The 21,146-nt window shown below is 31.7% G+C and overlaps 2 protein-coding genes and 3 pseudogenes across 2 annotated transcripts; 4 read left to right on the top strand and 1 right to left on the bottom strand.

The window, feature by feature from the left end:
• Positions 1 to 1,102: 1,102 nt before the first annotated feature.
• LOC111026646 lies at positions 1,103 to 2,585 on the top strand (annotated as a pseudogene).
• Positions 2,586 to 5,941: 3,356 nt separating this feature from the next.
• LOC111026645 (protein ALP1-like) lies at positions 5,942 to 7,249 on the bottom strand. Its single transcript, XM_022304767.1, has 2 exons — positions 7,122 to 7,249; positions 5,942 to 6,830 (listed from the first exon to the last, which is right to left on the bottom strand). The coding sequence occupies exons 1-2, from the start codon at positions 7,247 to 7,249 to the stop codon at positions 5,942 to 5,944; spliced, it is 1,017 nt and encodes a 338-aa protein (XP_022160459.1).
• On the top strand, positions 7,248 to 10,807 carry LOC111026644. The gene is made up of 2 exons (XM_022304766.1): positions 7,248 to 9,561; positions 10,032 to 10,807. Exons 1-2 carry the CDS (start codon positions 7,248 to 7,250, stop codon positions 10,805 to 10,807), a joined length of 3,090 nt encoding a protein of 1,029 aa, XP_022160458.1.
• Positions 10,808 to 14,662: 3,855 nt separating this feature from the next.
• On the top strand, positions 14,663 to 15,169 carry LOC111026643 (annotated as a pseudogene).
• A 37-nt stretch (positions 15,170 to 15,206) lies between these two features.
• Positions 15,207 to 16,231, top strand: LOC111026648 (annotated as a pseudogene).
• Positions 16,232 to 21,146: the final 4,915 nt, after the last annotated feature.

The following is a 21,146-nucleotide window of genomic DNA, read 5'->3' as shown; positions in this document are numbered from 1 at the left end:
ACATACTACTACCGATGTCCTGGTTGGTGTGCATCATCGATGTTGGTAGCACTGTCATTGTGTTCGACCGCTTGCGGCTCAACGGCATCCGAACAACTTGTACCTGAGAGGTTACTAAAACCACGTTTTTAGATGACATTTTTTTATTCGTTTTTCTTACGTTTATTCCTTGGGTTTGGATTTGGATAGCAGGCGATTGGGATTTCTTTTGTCCGGTAGTCTTCTTTTCAGTTAGGTTAGGTTCCTCTGTTCAGTTTTCCCATTTCTGAGGTTGTAGGGGCTCATTAATTCTTAGTCAGGATTAACAATAAAATAATAAATTATATTCGACAGCGTATATTATGACTATTAAAACAATATGTATTTGACGATATAACAAAATATAAATTAATGAACAATATAATATGACAACTGAAGAGGTACTATGCGACAGAGCGTCGGAGTTGTCGCGTCGCGTCTGTGCATCTAACTAACTAAAATAAAATAATAGTGGTAGTAGTAATAATAATAATAATAATAATAATAATAATAATATTCACACTAGTCGTGTGGTGGGATCCAAATGGATATGTTATTATATTATAAGATAAGATATTACTACTAAATAATAATAGTTAATACCAATAGTAATATAATATTATTGATTATATATATTAAATACTATAGTACAGTGAAACCTGACTTAACGGACACCTCTCTTAACGGACAAAATGACCAGGTCCCGGCAAAAAGATAGGCATTCTAATGTATTTTGACCTGTCTATAACGGACTCCTTCTATTACGGACACGGACACTATAAAAATTTCATAGCGGACAAAAATACATACATACATACATACATACATACATACATACATACATACATACATACTTCGAAACAGCGTCGATAAGGAACGCAATCAGGTCATTCAGTGAAAACACGGATTACGACCAATTACATTATCGCCGATTACAATAACGCTAATTGCGAGTACCTATTGAATTTATAAAGTCCAAGATATCCAGATATAAATTGCAGTACGTATAAATGATAACCATGAGTATCAAACGTTTTTATTCAGTTTATATCGGTTCGCAGTCAGAGTTGTTTTTTCCTTAGCAATGCCACCTCCCGTGCCGCGTAAAGCTTTAAATTTAAAACAAAAGGTGGATATTATTCGTTTTAAAGACTCTAACGGAGGTTGGTCTATTCGTAAAATTGCTGACAAATTTGGCATTGGTAAAACGCAAGTGGCCGAAGTTTTAATGAATAAAGAAAATATTTTACGTCGATACAACGAAAATTCCACAAACGAAAAATCTCGCCGATTCCAGAGGAACGGGCCATGTGAATTGATTGATAAAATTGTTTTAGAGTGGTTTAACCGTGTAAGAAATAAAAATGTGCCTGTATCTGGACCAATCATTCAAGCAAAAGCTTTAGAAGTTGCCCGTGAAATCGAGTGTGAAGATTTCAAAGCTTCCAATGGCTGGTTAGAGAGCTTCAAGGTAAGGCATAATATAGTTTTTAAATCGATTTGCGGAGAATCAGCTTCTACAAATCTAACAATTGTTAATGAATGGAAATCGAAAATTTTGAAAATAGTGACAGGGTATGAGCCACAAAACATATTCAATTCTGATGAAACTGGCCTGTTTTACCGGGCATTACTAGACAAAACGTTTTCTTAGAAAGGGGAATCATGCTCTGGTGGAAATATATAGCTAAGGAACGTTTAACTGTTCTTCTATGTGTCAGTATGTCCGGAGAAAAACTTAAACCACTCGTCATTGGAAAATCTGTCAAACCAAGGTGTTTTAAAGGAATTGATGTTAGAAAACTGGCAGTAGATTGGAAGGCGAATAGTAAAGCATGGATGACTACTCATATAATGACAGACTGGCTTCAACGACTCGATCAGCAAATGACTCTAAACAGACTCAAAACAGAAAAATTTTATTGTTACTTGACAATGCGACAATTCCTCCAAATATAACATCAACTTCTCAACCTTTAGACCAAGGAATAATACAAAATTTCAAAGTTTTTTACCGCAAGTTCGCACTACAACACATTATTGCGAATCTGGAGGACGCTCAAAATGCACACGACCTGGCAAAGCAAATTGATGTTTTAAAAGTGATTACATGGGTGAAAAAAGCGTGGTCACAAATTTCATCATTAACAATCACAAATTGTTTCAAAAAAGCAGATTTTCCGTCCAGTGAACCTCCAGAAATCGAAAATGAAGTGAATGGGAATGAGTTGATTGAATTAATGGAGCTTCTTCCGTTGCCTAGAAATGACGATTTTGCCACAATAGACAGTAATTTGTCTACAGAATGTAGCTCAGATGATATAGCTATAATTTTAGATGACATTCGAACTGAATTAAATCCCGTGGAATCCGATGATGAGCAACAAGCTGATGACCAACTAGAAAATTCTGAAATTAAGACGTTTGCAAATTATTCAGAAGCTCTTGAACAACTTATTCGTCTGAAAGAATTTTATTTAAATAAAGGTGATGAAAAGGGATTTTCGTATGTGAGTGAATTAATTATTCATCACGAGTTGGAAATGACCAAATCGAAGTTAAAATAAATATCAATAGAATCATTTTTTAAGAAATAATTACATAATACATTTATACAAATACATACATAATTGTACATAATAAAATAAATAATTAAAATTAAATTTATAATGTATGTGTATAATACATATTAATAAAGATTACGCCTAATACATATTATAAAATATAAAACAATACAAATGTACGTAAAAATTGTAATTTTTAAAACATTGAAACCTGTCTACAACGGACACCTGTCTATAACGGACAATTATTTTGGTCCCGTTACTGTCCGTTATATACAGGTTTCACTGTATTTACAATCAATGATAATGTTTACACTGAAATGAATACGTAATTATCAGGGTTGGGATATTATAGCATTTGCACATTTCTTATGAGATGCTTAAGAAATAGTAGAGTAAGCTAAAAATGTTACATGATACAGAGAACTCAAATTAAAAATTTAATTTTGCTTTTTTTTTGCATATTTTACGATTTTTAGTTTATATTTTTTTTATTGGGTTTTTTGAGACTTTTTTGCATTTTTACCTGTTTTTGAATCAAAATCTGTCAAAATGTTATGAAATTATATTTTATTAAACGTGTTTTTAGATTTTCGTCAATTGAATTATCAAATAAATTGTAAATGTACCTATAGATTAATTAAATTGGTCGATTACGATGATGCAACGCCGTACAGCGTTAATATATAGGTATAATATAATAATACTACGATAATTTCGTATTAGGTGTTTGGTTCTAATTTTTGTTATCTGCTAATTTTGTTGGGTTTTTTTTTTTGTCGATTTCTACTGCGATTATTAATCGCCGATGATCAACGTTGAATTTATTTATTTTATACAGTTGTCTCTTGTGCCTGTACTCGTGTGTTACGTTGTATTTTCGCCGTTTATGTTTATTACTTTGTTTTAAAATGCCAAAAGCTCAATCATCTCTTTCGTGTAAACTTAAAAATGTTGTATCCGAGTTCGGCGAAGAAGTGTTTAAGGTAGATGACAATGTATTATTTTGTCAATTATGTGAGTATAAAGTGAACAGTGAAAAAAAATTTAACATGACTCAGCACTTAAAAACAGATAAACATATTAAAGCAACGAAGCGCCATCAAAATAAAATTGAAAAAAAACAGTTTCTTACGGGCTACCAAAAAAACTCTTTTAATGTCGATTTATGTAAAGCATTTATAGCGGGCAACATTCCTTTAAATAAATTATCTAATCCAATATTTCGACCATTTCTTGAAACGTACATGAAAAATCCGATTCCAGATCAAACCACGTTAAGAAAGTTATATGTGGATGATATATATTACGATACTATGGAAAACATTCGGTCTAAATTATCTTCTAAGCGAATATGGGTCAGCATCGATGAAACAACCGATGTCGAAGGACGGTATATAGCAAATGTAATTGTTGGCAGTCTTGAAGCCGATCGTCAAGGTGTTGTATTTTTACTTCATACTGAAGAACTAGAAAAAACTAATTTTTCTTCTATCAGCCAGCTATTCAACAAGTCAATGGGTATATTGTGGCCGAACGGAGTACAACATGAACATGTTCTTTTATTTGTATCAGACGCTGCCCCATATATGGTAAAGGCAGGGACGGCTCTCCAAGTTTTCTATTCTAAAATGCTACATGTGACGTGTGCAGCCCATGGTTTACACAGAGTAGCAGAACAGGTTAGATCTCATTTCAGTACAGTGGATAAGTTAATAGCAAGTGTTAAACAAATATTTAAAAATGCTCCGAATTGGTTACAATTATTTAAAAATGAACTTCTTGGTGTAAACTTGCCACCAGAACAAGTTGTTACACGTTGGGGAACCTGGATTAATGCAGCTACCTATTATTCCAAGAATATACAAGCTGTTCGTCATATCATTGGATTACTCGACCAAGAAGATGCGATTAGTATTCAAAAAGCAAAAAAAAATGTTTAGACAAACATAATCTTGAAAATAACTTGGCATACATTAAAATCAAATATTTCTATTCTATCTGTAAGTAGGATAAAAAGGAGAGTTCAAAACCCGCATCCTCCGCATCCCGCATCGTCACCCTCACCCTCACCGCAGCCGACACCCGATCGCGTACGTGCGTGACATACATTAGCATTTGCTATCATTTGTTATCATATATTTTACCATCGTTATTGTTATCACATATATTATAAGTTATCACACATGTTATCAGTTATCACATGTTTTCATATATTTAAAAAAAATATAACATTCAGCGTTAGAACCTGGAGATACCCTCCTTCTCAACTCCACTCTAACCCATTGAATAATGTAGTATATATATTTAAATACTATCCCATAATCAAATAAATATTCTAACAACGTATTGTTCCTTCTTATATTTTTAGAAAAATAATATATACAAAAATATAGACATCCTTGACAAATAATAGGTATATTATCCGTATTCAATTAAATATTCACACACTATCTTGCAAAAACCATTCACATTGAAAGACACTTTTGACATTAAGAGACAATAGGAGAATTTCCTTTTTCAGTTAAAGCTTAATAATAGCCCGTTCGCCAGGATGTCGCGGGTTCTTAATAGCCACCTCTCACGTTTGCATCCGTCTTAACATTAGGCCACAATGGCGACGCCGACCGTATGTTTCCTGCCATTAGGATTATTCGATATGTTAAATGCCTATTTCGAAATTCGCACGACTCGTGTCGCATACTCTTAATAGCCACAATGAACATTTATATTGAAAGACACTTTCGACATTAAGGCCTCTTTCACACGAAGCCACCAGAGCAGCGCCACCATGGTCGCGCCACCACAAATTATTAATAACTAAATTAAGGTTTTCACATTTGGTGGCGCCACAAACTTGGTCGCGCCACTCTTATCAGTTCATGCCACCAAATATGCTAAACGCGCGACCAGAATAGTCGCGCCACCAGTTAAATTTATATTGTTTTGATGTAAAAACGCGCATTCTATTCATTCGATCGACTGCCACCGATACGTTTGTACGTTATTTTTGACGTTGTCAATATTTTCGCCATGGATACCAATTTTGACTCAGAAAAATTCATTATTGAAATTGAAAATCGGCCGGCAATATGGAATTCTGCTTGTCCTGAATATTCAAATCGTGATTTAAAAAAAAAATGCTGGGAAGAATTAACTAATATATTTTCTTTTGAAGATAATACATTACAAGAAAAAAAAGAAATTGGTAAGTACATATGTATCTGTAGTACCTTTATATTTCAAAAAATTAATAAAAATAAAAATTTGGATAAACTTCATGTTACATAAATTAAACTTCTTTTTACATTTATAAAATCTTTGAATTTATCAAGATATTAAAATAAAAACATGAAAGCTTAAATTTTACTATACTGCCATTCAATTTGACCATCAGTTATAAAATAATGTGCGTATTTATCCCTCACAGCTTGTGCAGTTCTTGATCCTCTTGTTACATTTTGATTTTCTATAGGTACATTTTCCAATCCTTGAACTGTTAAAGTATCATCATACCGATATCCATCTCTTACTCTAACAAAATTGTGTAAAATACAACAAGCTTTAATAATATTTTGTGCCAAATCAAGTTTCACGTTTAACGGTCGATGAAAAATCCTCCATTTATTGGAAAGAATTCCAAATGTGCATTCTATATATCTTCGAGCTCTTGAAAGCCGATAATTAAAAATTTTTTTTGACATGGTTAAATTATTACCACCATATGGGCGCATTATATTTTCCGATAAACCAAATGCTTCGTCACCAACTATTACATATGGCATTGGTTCTGGGTTTAATGTTGAAATTGGTTTTGGATTAGGAATATTAAGAGAATTGTTAATCAGTTTTTTATAAAACAAAGATTCTTTAAAAATTGACGAATCGCTACTCTTTCCGTATGCACCAACATCTATGGCGACAAATGAGTAGTTAGCGTCACAAACACCAATCAATACAATCGAAAAATAATGCTTGTAATTGTAATACAATGAACCTGTGTCTGTGGGCTTTATAACTCTGATGTGCTTACCATCAACTGCGCCTATACAATTTGGAAAATTTGCAAATGTTTCAAATTTATTTGAAATTTCGAGCCAATCTTCTGTAGACGGTTGTGGCATATATATTTCTTTTAATTTGTTCCATATAACTTCACAGACTAGAGCAACAAATCCAGATATTGTAGAAATTCCGAGGCGATATTCGTGGTGTAATTCCGTAAAAGAGCATCCACTAGCAAGGTATCTGCGTAAAAAAATTAAAAAATAAACATATTACAGTGAAAGTAAAATTATTATCGAATTCAAAAAATACAAAGCATTAGTCCGGTATTTAATAAAAAACGAAAAAAAAAAATCTTGGATAAAATTTACGACAGACCTTAACAGCAAAGAGTCAACATCTAATATTTGGAAAAAAATTAAAGTCATTAAAGGCATTCCCACATCTCAAATAAAAATCATTTTATCCGAAAATTCTATACTTACTGAACCTCAGGAAATAGCCCAATCTATCGGTGAACATTTTTATACTAACAGCAGTGACTCTTCATTAACCCACGATTTTCTCAAGTTTAAACAAGAAAAAGAAAATGAAATTGATACCACTACTAATTTATTACCCAATATTGGCCAAGGCGACAGATTAAATGAACCAATTACCATGCTTGAAATTGAATTATGTCTTCGTGGAAATAAAAGCAAAAGTTGTGGATCCGATAAAATTCCATTCATATTCTTACAAAACCTACCTTCTAGTGGCAAAATTCTTTTACTACGTCTCTACAACCTAATTTGGGAAACAGGCTTAATCCCAATTAAATGGAAAAATGCAATCATCACACCCATACCAAAAAATAATCAAAACAGCTTCAAACCTACTGGATATCGACCAATATCGGTACTCTGCAGCATGAGTAAGTTATTAGAAAAAATCATCTACAACCGTCTAAGTTGGTACGCGACTCATCATAAACTCCTCTCACCATGCCAACATGGTTTTAGAAAACACCACTCAACCACCGACTGCCATGTAAAAATTGAAACCGAAGTCTTAGAAACCTTTGCTAATAAACAATCAATGATACTAATAAGTCTCGATCTACAAAAGGCATACGACACTGTTTGGCGACATAGAGTAATCAATTTACTTAAGAATTGGAACATACATGGAAACATGCTAATTTTTCTAAACAACTTCTTAAACCAACGATCCTTTCAAGTCAAAATCAGAGATCAAACATCTAATACATTTATGTTAGAAAATGGGGTGCCTCAAGGTTCTCCACTCAGTATTTTTTTATTTCAAACAGCAATTAACAACTTGCCCAACATCATTACAAATCCTGCAAAATCAATCATTTTTGCAGACGACACTTACATATATATTCGAGGCACGCAAATTTCTGTAATGACCGGAACACTCCAAAAATGCCTCAATGACCTGTTTGAATGGTGCTTCAAAGCCGGTTTCATTTTTTCGCCTCTAAAGACAAAATGTATTTTATTTTCAAATAAAAGGAAACTAACGAAACCAAAACTCTTTCTTGGTACATCTCGTCTACCCTTTGTTGAAGATATTTCAATACTTGGTCTCACTTTCGACAAAAAGCTTTCTTGGAAATCCCATATCTTGTCGCTCAAAAAAAATTCATACAAAAGCCTTAATGTCATCAAATCATTAAGTCATTGTGAATGGGGTGCTGAAGGAACCATATTATTAAATGTATATAGATCACTTGTTAGATCCAAACTCGATTATGGTTCAATTTGTTATGGAAACTCAGAATCAAAGCTCTTACAAACTGTAGATACAATCCACAATGCCGGACTGAGACTTTCAATTGGAGCATTCAAGAGCAGCCCGATAGTTAGTTTGTTATCCTTGACTGGTGAACCCTCACTTCAGTACCGAAGAACTAAATTATCACTTAATTATATAGCTCGCATCTTATCTTCACCGGAAAATTCAACCATTCACTTTTTAAACAGAAAACGGTTTTCAAAAATATATGAACTCAATTCTATACTAAGAAGACCTTTAGGGTTAAGGCTACAAAAAGAGATGATGGATATCAACATTGAAATTAATGAAATATGTCAACGCGAAAGCAGTCAGATTCCCACCTGGAAACAACCAAATTACCTAGTTGACACAAGCCTATCAGAGCACCTTAAAAAAGAAACACCAAATACTATTTATAATAACCTATTTAATGAACTAATACACACTTCAAATACCAGAACTCAGATCTATACTGATGCATCTAAAACCGAAATGGGCATAGGACTTGCAGTAGTACACCTCAATACAACTAAACAGTACAAACTCAATAAATTAAGCAGTATTTATTCAGCTGAATACTTAGCACTATTGAAAGGAGTTCAATTAGCCCTAGATATCAATAATACTAAAATTGACATATGTTCTGACTCACTTAGTGCCTTAACAAACCTACAATCCAAAACCTTATCAGAACCATTGGCTCTTTCAATTAGCAATCTTCTTTCCAAATCAACCAAAGAAATCAGATTTATATGGACCCCAGGTCACTGTTCCATAAAGGGAAATGAGATGGCAGACGAAGCGGCGAGAAATGCAGTTAATAGTCCTGACAGTGAAATTATTCCTTTTTCCTCACTCGTAGACATAAAAAGAAATATAAACAAATACTGTACTGATCTGTGGAACTCACAGTGGCATACGACCACGGAAAATAAATTAAGAGAAATTAAGCACTCTGTCGAACTCTGGCCGAAATACACTGATCTTAACAGAAAGAATGAAGTAATTCTTAATCGACTCAGAATCGGTCATACGAAACTCACACACGGACATCTTATGGCAAAGAAAGATCCACCTCTATGCCCAACATGCAATACAAACTACTCCATCAAACATATCATCATCTACTGCCCAAACTTCAACGAAGCAAGAAAAGATCTCAACATCCCAGACAACCTGTACGAAGCAATTGGTCCATTTTCAAACTTTCATAGCGTAATTTTATACTTAAAAAAAATTGAATTGTACAACAGCATATAAATATTTAATGTAGAAATTTACACCTGTAAGCTAATAACCTATGTAGTTGATGCTTAACTAATAATAAAAAAAAAAAAAAAAATTTAAAAAAAAAGATTTTAACTATTTTTCCGTCATAAAATAAATTTTAAATATTAAAAATTAAAAACTACGTTTATAAAACTCCTTTCTTTAAATATATTTAAAATATTTTATCTGCTTCAGGTTAAATTTTTTTATACAGTTCATATCATAATTATTTTATTAACAATAATTAATATTAAATATTGAACACATAGTTATTAAATCTCAAGTCAATAGTGTTCATACATAAAAGTTTTTTAATATTTTTGAAATAAATTCGATAATATTTTTTAATTTTATAAATAAATACGTATTTTCACAAAAAAATTTATTTTTTAGGAATAAATTTGCAACGCAAATGGAAAAGTTTACGCGATTGTTTTTCTAGAGAATTAGGCAGAGTTAAAAAACTTAAATCCGGGTCTGAAACTTCCAGAAAAAATCCCTATGTCTTTTACAATCAGTTATTATTTCTAAAACCAATCATCCAGAATAAATCAACAGAAACAAATATAATGCCAGATGCTGATGAAAGTGGAGATGATTTAGGAGGTCCTTCTACTAGTCAAGTATCAAATAGTGAACCTAGTTCTAAGAAGAAAAAAACTACCTCTATAAATTCATTGGAAAAAGAAATAATTGACGCATTACATAAAAGTGTTGAGCTTCGAGAAGAACAGACCAAAAAATACAAGGAAGACGCTGATAGATTGTTTTTGTTATCTTTGTTAAAACCTTTAAAAGAAATACCTGAACACTTGCGTTTTTCAGTTAAAATGGATTTAATGAAAATAATAAATAATGCTCAAATCAATTCACACTCAGCTTCTTTAACTTTATCTCATCCTCAACAACACAACTTCGGTAATCAAAATGTAATGCCTTACATTAATCAAGATTTAAATACGGGCCCTAGGTCTGTGTATCTACCTAACCAACTACACTCAGATCCAAATTATCAAAGGGCATTACAAAATCAACTAATTACTCAAAGAAGACCTACATCTACAATACAGCCATATTCAAGTAACACAACTCCATTGCCTTCACCAAACACCTACACTTCTACTGACAATTCTTCGGACTCATATATTCAGACCGACATATTCAATTAAACCGATTATTATAAAGTGACCTATTAGTCTATTTACAAAAAAAAATATGTCCAAGTTTTAAGTATAAATGTATTTAAGTATAAAATTTTAACTTGCACCAAATTATGTCATTTAATTCTAAACCCAAGAGTGAATAAGTTTTTTTTAATTTTAATATTTTAATGTTTTTATTTTTTTTTAACAATAACATTTGTAATACGAATTTTTTTAATAAAGCTTATAAGTATTGTTATCTAATCGTATATGATAAAATATTATAATTAGTATTTAATTAGTAAATAACTAAAATTATACCTTACCTTAATGTTACGACCAATTTTTCGACAGGTGAAATACATTCCCTCATATTTGTTTGTTGACCCGTTAAATCTTGCTGCAGAAGTTCCAGTAATTCATCAAAGGACTTAATTGACATTCTTAAATAATTAAAAAAGTATTAGCATACCTCTGCTTTTTTATCACTGAGTATAGATGAATCGGTTTAGTCTGCCCCGACACATTGATCGATCGCTCGCTCTGACTTTAAAAAATTTCCAACGGTGTAAAATATTTACAAGCGTTTAAACATTTTATTATTTTTTCACGTTCGCTCGCGCCGACTTTAAAAAAATTTACATTGTTTAAAACTTTTTTAATTTAAACATGTTTAAATGTGAAAAGTGTCCGTCGATGTTCGGGCGTAAAGACAGTTTGCTCAGGCACAAAAACATACATCGAGGAAATCGGTCTTCGTGTTCTATTTGCTCTGCGACGTTAAGTACCAAGTCTAATTTGAGCAGACTTATGAAAAACATTAACGGTATGTTTATTTATTTTTTTTATTTTTTTTATTATTTTTTAAAAATTAAATTTGATATTTATTTTACAAGCTGTTGGTCGTGTTCGAACGCCTCGAGGTGAAATAGAAACAGCTAAAGATAATAATGAGCCAAACGAGGATTTTGACGACGAGTGCGACGAAATGTGCGTGCAAGTTTTGAAGAATGCTGAAAATGCTGGACTATGCAAAACGACAAGTAAGATTTATTTATTTATTTATTTATTTTTGTTAAATTTAACTCAATTTAATTTACTTTTTATTAATTATATAGGCAAGGTTTGCGTTCAGATACCTGGTGAAATAGAAATAGCTCCCAGAATATATGTCCCAGACATACCAGCTGGAGTTTCTAACCAAAAAGCTGTGTCTTCAACTGAACCAGTGTTTGATGGGGATGATTTTTGTATGTCTGCGATGGATGAATTCGAAAAAAATACGGATACTACCAAAGGTTAGTTACTCTTAGATTTTTACATCTGCCGCGAGTTAGACCTATAGGTTTTCTTTACTATACAATAATGTGTATTGAACTAGGTATACCTTTATAAATATTTTTTCTAATTTTTTCTAATTTTAGGTTACTATACCCGAGTAGGTAATAAACGAATACATACAGAAAATACTGAAACTGTAGTGAAATTAAAAAAAGTTAGACTTCAAGCAGTATCAGATTTAGGATTCATAGAAATTCAATCAGCACACAACCGTAAGGTTGTGTGGTATTATTATAAAAATATTAATAATGTACAGAATTATTCAAAATTCATCAAGTACATCAAATCCGCTTTAGTAGAGACCATTAATAAACATTGTTTGCCTATTAAATTTAATTTGAAAATAGAGGCTACATATAATAGACCTAACGTAGAAAATTCATCCAAGAATAGAGCTTTTAAAACCTCAGCCAGGTAGATTTTCGCAGATAGCGATTTATTGTCAATTTTAGAAGATTGTTTTCATAAATTGAAATATGAGAAGGAGAAATATACTAGTAAGGGCTCCGGACTTTCTTTCCAACACATTGACAGAATTTTATTGGGAATTTATAAATATTCTCCATTTTCCGGCTCTTCTTTTATTCAACTCCCACCATGCGTTGATTATAAACGGGCTACTATTAACTCTCAAAACTCAGATCAGCATTGTTGCAAGTGGGTTTTATTAGCTAAACATGTCATGGGAGGAAATAAATACAGCGTCAACAATAGATATACCAGGCATGAGGGCAAATATAGCTTTGACGGTATCTCATTCCCAACTTCGCTGTCAGACATTAAAAAATTTGAAAAAAACAATCAAAACGTCTCTATAAATGTATTCGGCATCCATAAACAATATATGCCACCGCCTAAACTTCCATCATATAAGATATTCCCGCTCAAAGTTGTTGAAAATGAGAAGCAAGACCACTATAATCTACTTTTAGTTACCGAAAAGGATAAATCACATTATATTTACATATCTGATTTTTCACGCCTTATAAGCTCTCAGAAAACTAGACACAACGGACGTGTTATATTTTGTAAAAGATGTTTTAAGACATTTGATGACAGGCATCATAAATTTAAATTGAGCGGACAAGAGGCATTAAACCAGCATAAGAAGATATGTGGAGCTCACAAACCTATACTCCCTGTTATGCCGTCAGAGGGGGATACCTTAGACTCTAAGGCTTAGAGTTTGAGGGCTGGAGTAAGACGCAGAGACATCCGATCATTATTTATGCTGATTTTGAGGCCCTACTAGTAAAATGTGATGAGAGAAAAGGCGATAGTACAACTGCTTTTCAAAAACACGAGCCTATGAGTTGTGGGATATACGTAAAGGCAGCAGACGATATACCGATTGAGTTACTAGATAAATTTGATATACCATCATCTGTAATTATTCACCGAGGGTCTGAGACTCGAGCTGAAGTTGCTAAAAATTTTATAGAGACTGTTGTAGAAATATCTAGAAAAATAGAGAATCTTTTGAAGAAAACATAGAAATAATTATAAGTAATGAAGAGCAGGAAAAGCATGATAAGACTACAACTTGTAATTTATGTAAAAAAGATTTTACGTTTTTAAACGATAAAGTAAGAGATCTCTGCCATCTGTCGGGTCAATTCCGCCAGATGATTTGTAATATGTGCAATTTATCTTTGAAGATGCCGAATTTTGTACCTTGTTTCTTGCACAATCTGAGTAACTACGATGTTCACTTCATTGCTTCCGAGTTGGGATACGATGAGAAAAGTATAACGGTGATACCTAATAGCGAAGAGAAATTCATTTCCTCTTCAAAATATATCTCAAGTAAATTTACTTTAAGATTTATTGATACATGTTAGTTCATGGCTTCAAAACATTAGCCAAAAATTTGATAACACCGGACTTAGAAAAATTCAGAGAAATTTCAAAACATTTTTTTAATGAAGACTTGTCACTTGTCACCCGTAAAGGAGTATATCCATATGAGTTTACTGATGATTAGTCTAAGCTCGAAGAGACAACTTTACCGCCAAAAGAAGACTTTTAGCACACTAACAGAAGAACACATTACAGAATGAGAATACGAACATGCGACAGAGGTTTAAGTTTGGAACCATTTTAACTGTCGAACGCTTGGAGAGTATAGTGATCTATACCTCAAAATCGATGTTCTTCTGCTAGCCGATGTATTTGAAAATTTCCGTGACATATGTCTGAAAACATATAACCTAGATGCTGCCTTTTATTACACCGCACCTGGATTAAGCTTCGATGCATTCCTGAAATAAACCTCGATAAAGCTAGAACTTTTACACGATTACGATATGCTGTTGATGTGTGAAAAAGGTATAAGAGGAGGACTTACACGGGCCAGCCTACGTTATGGCAAAGCCAATAATTATAAAACATCCAACTATGACTCGAGTAAGCCAGATTTGTGGCTAATTTGTCAAGACTGTGAGTCTAGCTTACTATCTCTTAATATATCTTTCCAAAAATTTTATTATTATTATTATTATTATTATCATTATTATAGGTAACAATTTGTATGGATGGGCCATGTCCGAGTACATGCCGTATGGTGGCTTCAAATGAGTCGAGCCTACTCTCAATGGATTGGAATGCTTAGATGAAACATCGGAAATAGGACGAATGTATGAAGTCGATATCGAGTATCCGCAGCACTTACATGACGATCATAATGATCTACCATTCTTGCCTAATAAAAGTATACCCCTCGCGTCTAAAATACCAAAACTTACTGCAACACTCGAATCTAGAGAACATTATATCGTGCACTATCGTAATTTGAAACAGGCGATGGCAAATAGTTTAAAAGTTAAAAAAGTAAATATTTAAATACTTGATTAAAAATATTAGATAAATTAAATAAAAATAATTTTGATACAGTTGCACAGGGTGCTACAGTTTAGACAGTCTCCTTGGTCAGCGAATTACATTAATTGAAATACCGAAATGAGGAAGAAGGCCAAAAATGAGTTTGAAAAAGATTTTTACAAGCTGATGGACAATAGTGTATTTGGTATGTTATTATACTATAATTAGGATTATCATCTATAACTTTTTCATTCCAGGAAAAACCATGGAGAGTATGAGGTCAAGGATAAATATGGTACTTGTCTCGAGCGAAAAAAGGTTACAGAAACTTATAAATCGGACGACATTCAAATACTGTACCGATTTCTAATAAAATTCTAACAGCGGTAACAATGGAGAATAAAATCATAGATTTCTATAAGCCAATTTATATCGGTAAATTTTATATACTTTATAATTTTATATATTTTATATTTTTTTTAATTTTTAAGGTTTTGCTGTGCTTGAGATCTCTAAAACATTAATGTTTGATTACCATTATAACGTGATGAAAAAACATTATGGAGACAGAATAAAACTTATGTACACCGATACAGGTAAATATATTAAAAATAACCTTTTATATATATATATATATATATATATATATATATTAATTAATATCATTATTTTTCTAGATTCACTGATAAACCATATTCAGACGCGGGACTTTTATTCTGATTTGAAGAATAATCCGATCTTACTCGACCGCTTGGATACATCAGACTTGCCGAGTCATCATCCATGCTATATGACTGAGAGGAAAAAAGTACCTGGTTTCTTTTCAGATGAGACAAAATGTCGTACAATGTTCGAGTTTGTTGCCCTGAGAGCGAAATCGTATGCCTTTAACATCGAAGGTGGAGAGAAAATTAAAGCTAAGGGGATTCGATCTCACGTAGTCAAACATCACATGACCCTAGAAGATCATAAAAAATGTTTGATTGGTGAAGCTGGAGTGGAGGCGTTCCGAGAGAACGTTTTAATCCGATCATTCAACCACCAGCTAAGGACCATAAAGTCAAATAAGTTGACTTTTAACAGCTATGACGATAAAAGGGTGATACTAGAAGATAAAATTCATACCTTGGCTCACGGGCACTTTAGTTTAGAGTAAGTTTTAGAATAATTACATATCATAAAACTCTTTTACTTATATAATTTTTTTTTATAGGAAAGATGACGGGGATGAATGACCGGAACTTGACTTTGAGGTAAACGAAGAAGGGGGTGAATGGAGTGATCAAGAAAAATAACTGATGAGAATGCTTATAAATTTAGCATAGTAATTCTATTTTAAAACCTGTATATCCTTTGTATTTAATTAGCTACTGTATATATTTATAAATTTTTTTTTTTTTTTCATCTAATATATTTTTGTTCACATCATGTAAATATTTTACTATATAAAAATGTAACCGTTTTGTAAATACATTTATTCATTCTAAGTTAGAATAGTTTTTCATGTTGATTCTTGTTGTACTTTTATAACTTAATTGTTATGTATGATAATCATGTTTTCTGTTTCAGGTAGATGAAAGATTATATTTATTGTTATATACTTGAGATAGATTAATGTATATATTTTGTAAATACAATATATATTTTGTTATATATTTATTTATTATATTAAAAAAAAAAAAAAAACAATGTTAAAATATAATTATTGTTATATTTTTAAGAATTATTTACAAACCACTTTCTTATAGCAAATACTTTATAAAATGTACATTGTTTAGGATTAAAATCCATATGAAAAATACAACAAGGTAAAGTTCCGTCATCACATATTTGATCCAAACGAGGGCAGCCTATGTCTTCAATGTTGATGAGTGCGACGTGTGGTATTTACTCCATGAGAACTTGTTTTTTCTGTTCGCCTTTGATGTAAATGCAATTGAATTTTTATGAATTCAATATTTTACCGAGTTCTTCATACTCGATATCACCGTATTCTATAGCTAGTTGATGGTAATTACGTTCCAACCACTTGTTGGTTTTACGACTCTTATTGTCCTGCATCGAGTTTGAATGTTTTAAAATCCAATTTTGAGTCGCCCATGTTGCCGTGTCTACTATAGACATTTCTTTAATCATGTATTTATTTTTGACTCCAAGTACGCATTGTATGTCCAAGATGGCTGAAGACATTATTGCTTGTCTTTATAATACGTTTCGTAAGTATTTAGACGGCTGAGTATAGCAGGTACTATGTTTTTCAACACTTCTGTACTTTCTTTGATTAATTGTAATGATACTTCACCTCTTGTCATATGCTCAGTTATTTGTATACATGTCAATTGTATCGCTTCTACTTGTTCTTCTTGAATTTGAATGGATTTATTATTTTCTTCAAGTAAATGTTCGATTTTATCTAATTTAGACGAAAACGATTTGTTCGACTGTTCTAGATTTGAAATAATTTTTTTTGTTTCACCAGACTGAGAACTACCAAACACGTTCATGTCCATAGTTAGACTGAAGTTATTTTCTAATGTCACATGTATTTATCCAGCTATTGTGTGTATTATCGAACCCAAGCCATTTCACAAAAATTTGCTTCCCCTTCTTACGTATAATTTTCTCGATCAAATAGTCATTCGGATAGTTTGTTTTCAATATTTCTTCTGAATAAAAGCAACCGGCAATCGGTTTTTTAGTATAATCTTGTAGCTGATAAGTAGTAGGTAACGTTTCGTTAATTTTAACAATTTTGAATATTTCTGTAGACCAGCTCGGTAAATAACCTTTTTCAAATACACCTTTATATGTGCTTATACGAACGTTATCACCAACGTTAAATTTGATTGATCCATTAATGATTTTTCGTTGCTTTATTTCCACTGACGTAGGATTAGCATCAGCTTGCACTGGTGTCATTCCTATAGTCCTATGTTTTGAATTATTATATTCCTTAATCAATGAAGGTAAAATAGATATCCATTCGTGTGAACCTCGCGCCGTAAACTCTCTAAACATTTTTTCTTTCAATGTGCGATTGAAACGTTCCGCAATACACGCTTTCATAGTACTATAAGTCGAATATTTATGTATGTTGTGCTTCATCATCAACGCGTCAAATGTAGAATTGTAAAATTCTTTACCATTATCTAGCTGTAATAGTTTTGGTGTGCGTTTATGTAGTATTTTTGACATTGCTCTGGAAACTTCTTTAGCAGTTTTGGACTTTAATGGTATAGCCCAAGCAAACTTTGTAAAACAGTCTATCACACATAAAATATACTTGTACCCTTTATTTTTTTTCGAATATGGTATCATTGCGACCAAGTCAGCTTGCTACAGGTCGTTTTTGCCATAAACATTAACTCTACCGCCGTGTATAATTTTTTCTAGCCGGTTTATGTAGTTCGATAGCGATTTCACGTTTAGACATTTGGAATATGTTTTATTAACCCTGCTTCACGCAGTTCTTCAAAAATCGAGAGTATTTCGTTGGAAACGCCTGTATTGCCAGCTGCTTTTGACGCCAACAGTAGCTTCAATCTTTCGACTAGCTCGTTAGGGCCGTTCCAGTATACTAAATTATGTTTTTGTAATTTCATAGACAGTCCACCGCCAGATCGAAACAAATTCTGGATTATACCATAATATTTATTACCGCCCTTTTTAATTTTTCTCCCGTCTGCTGTGAGATGCGCTGATGTCTGAGTTAATATAGACTTGTATGCATCTAAATCATTTTTGGTGTATAATTTAGGATTTTTTGAAAATATTAAATTACCAAGTCCTTGTGTTAGCGTGTAAGATATGTCTTCAACAACTAACGTATTATCGACAAGATTAATTTCTTTTTTACCTAAAACTACTCTTCCATTTTTTTGTACTTTAGGTCCATACGTTTTGTCTATATCGTAAGATTTATACCAGCCGTAAAAAGCTAGCGAATCGCCTGTGTCGTTAAAATATTGAGAATCTTGAATATCAGTGTCTTGCTGTGTGGGTGGACCTTGAAATGTTGTTTTATTAATATTTTGTTTCGACGGTCCGATAATCGGACTTAACGTCTCTGATACTAGTGAATGAATATCTGCTTTTCCGTTTTTTAATGCGATATACTTGCGTTTGATATTTTCTTTGGCTTTAATCAGTTCTCCGAGTACTTCACCGCTAGCAGCCATGACTAGGGATGCGCAAACAACATCGATAATATCGTTTCATCGATATTACAGTCTGATATTATCGAAAATATCGCATCGATATTTTTATACCGATATATCGATATAATATCGATATATCCATCTATTTTTTTTCCAAGTTATTTCTCAGACATGCCTTGATAGTTGATACAGGCTTTAATGGATTATAATTATCTCGGTTGTCGCCGTTGTCGGTCACCGGGACAGTGCATCGGTATATATGTATTTGCGAGTTGCGACTCGCTGTGAATATTATTATCATTACCTGGAAGTCTTGCACTCGGGCACTCGACGATAATTTTTCAATAAAATTCCTAGAATGCACCGCAGTCCACAGTGAACACCGACATGTCGATATTTATCGATAGTCGTAAGCACTCGTAAAGTCGTAATTCTGAATAGACTACCTATGAAGTATAGGTATTGGTATTAAATATTATTAGCTCTGAAACGCTTTAAACGACCTGTCGTTTGTCGTTAAGAACTCAAGAGTCAGTTATTAGTTTATTACTTACTACTTAGCATTGAACATATTAATTATTATTTTGCATATAGTTCTAAATATATTTAATAAACATAATAAATATAATTTTAAAAATGAGTTTAAATATTACTGATGTTAATGAAATTTCAAAGTGGAGTTCTTCACGTATTCTACAATATTTCACTAAAGTCAGTCAATATTTGTATAACTGTAATATCTGTACAAAAGTTTATAAAACACCCAATGGTGGTGTTCAAAATTTAAGAAGCCATTTAATAACCGAGGGTAAAAAAGGAAGAGATAAAAAAAGAAAATCGCAATCTACATTGGAAAATATTAATAAAAAACAAACATTGGGTAAAAAAAACGGTAAGTATAAAAATTAAGTAAAAATTAAAGTTAAATATCAAGTCCATGTGCAATAAAAATTAATTTAAAATAAAATTGTTATGAGGACATGACGTGGTTTATATTCTTAAATAATATTTACAAAGTATTATTAAATATATAAATAATTATTTGAAAAATTGTAATAGTTTTAATTTTAATAGTAGGTATTGAAAAATAAAAATAATATACTGAATAATAATAAAAATGTATTGCCTGGAGTATTATATTTTGCAGCACAAATTTTAATATTTAATACGACAGATTTCGATTCTTTAAATCAACACTTATATTTTATTACCTAGTATTGAAATATTGTATAATTTTATAGTAGCTCTTTAATATTTATTATTTTGGGCGTCCATGAATAATTGTAATATATATTTTTATAAAATTAGAAACATTTTTAATTAATTATTATTTATTTATATGCATAAAAATACTTTGGTATCAACATTTAAAACTTACTATGTAGGTACTTATATTAGTTACTAATAATCTAATCTTGAAAAAAATATCAGAAACACAAGAAATTGCAAGTGAAAACGAAAATGCATTTAATATTGATGATCCGCCTGCGACTTAAGCAGAACTTTCGCCATCTTCATCGTCAGCTACATTAATTAATGATGGCGCAGGATGTTCACGGGTATAATAATTATTATTTATATTAATTATAATTAATATAATTTCAATAATGATAATAGTTTACTTTAAAAATCTAAATTACACCTAACAATAAATTATACGTTTGTTATAATTATATTTAACATTTTTTTCTACTAAGGATTTTCATAAAAGTGACTCGTCAATAAGGGAATCTACATTTATTGCCTTCGATCAATCGAATCCTACTAAAAAACAGCAAACTTTGCCGAATATGATGTACAACATTTCTTCATTTTCAGGTAATTAGTATTCATATAACTTTATTTTTCTACCTATTTAAATATATTTTTATATTTTAACGAATAATAATAATATATTTATAATACCTAGTAGGTATATATTATATTACATAGATATAACACAACTTAAAAAAGTTTGATATATAAAATATCTAAAATAAAGACTTTTTCTACGCGTTTTTACGATAAAATATAGATACTTTTAGTTATAATTTTGAAAATAATATATA

The sequence above is a fragment of the Myzus persicae genome, unplaced genomic scaffold (genome assembly GCF_001856785.1).
Source record: "Myzus persicae strain clone G006 unplaced genomic scaffold, MPER_G0061.0, whole genome shotgun sequence".
In the NCBI taxonomy this organism is placed as follows: Eukaryota; Metazoa; Arthropoda; class Insecta; order Hemiptera; family Aphididae; genus Myzus; species Myzus persicae.
Note: the sequence above shows the minus strand (reverse complement) of the source record. Positions and strands in the feature narration are given on the sequence as shown.

Coding starts and splice junctions, on each gene's coding strand:
- LOC111026644 (XM_022304766.1), top strand. CDS start 7,248: ATGCTTGAAATTGAATTATGTCTTCGTGGAAATAAAAGCAAAAGTTGT. Junction 9,562..10,031: donor CAACCTGTACGAAGCAATTG/GTCCATTTTCAA, acceptor TTTATTTTTTAG/GAATAAATTTGCAACGCAAA.
- LOC111026645 (XM_022304767.1), bottom strand. CDS start 7,249: ATGGTAATTGGTTCATTTAATCTGTCGCCTTGGCCAATATTGGGTAAT. Junction 6,831..7,121: donor GTTAATGAAGAGTCACTGCT/GTTAGTATAAAA, acceptor TTTTTTACGCAG/ATACCTTGCTAGTGGATGCT.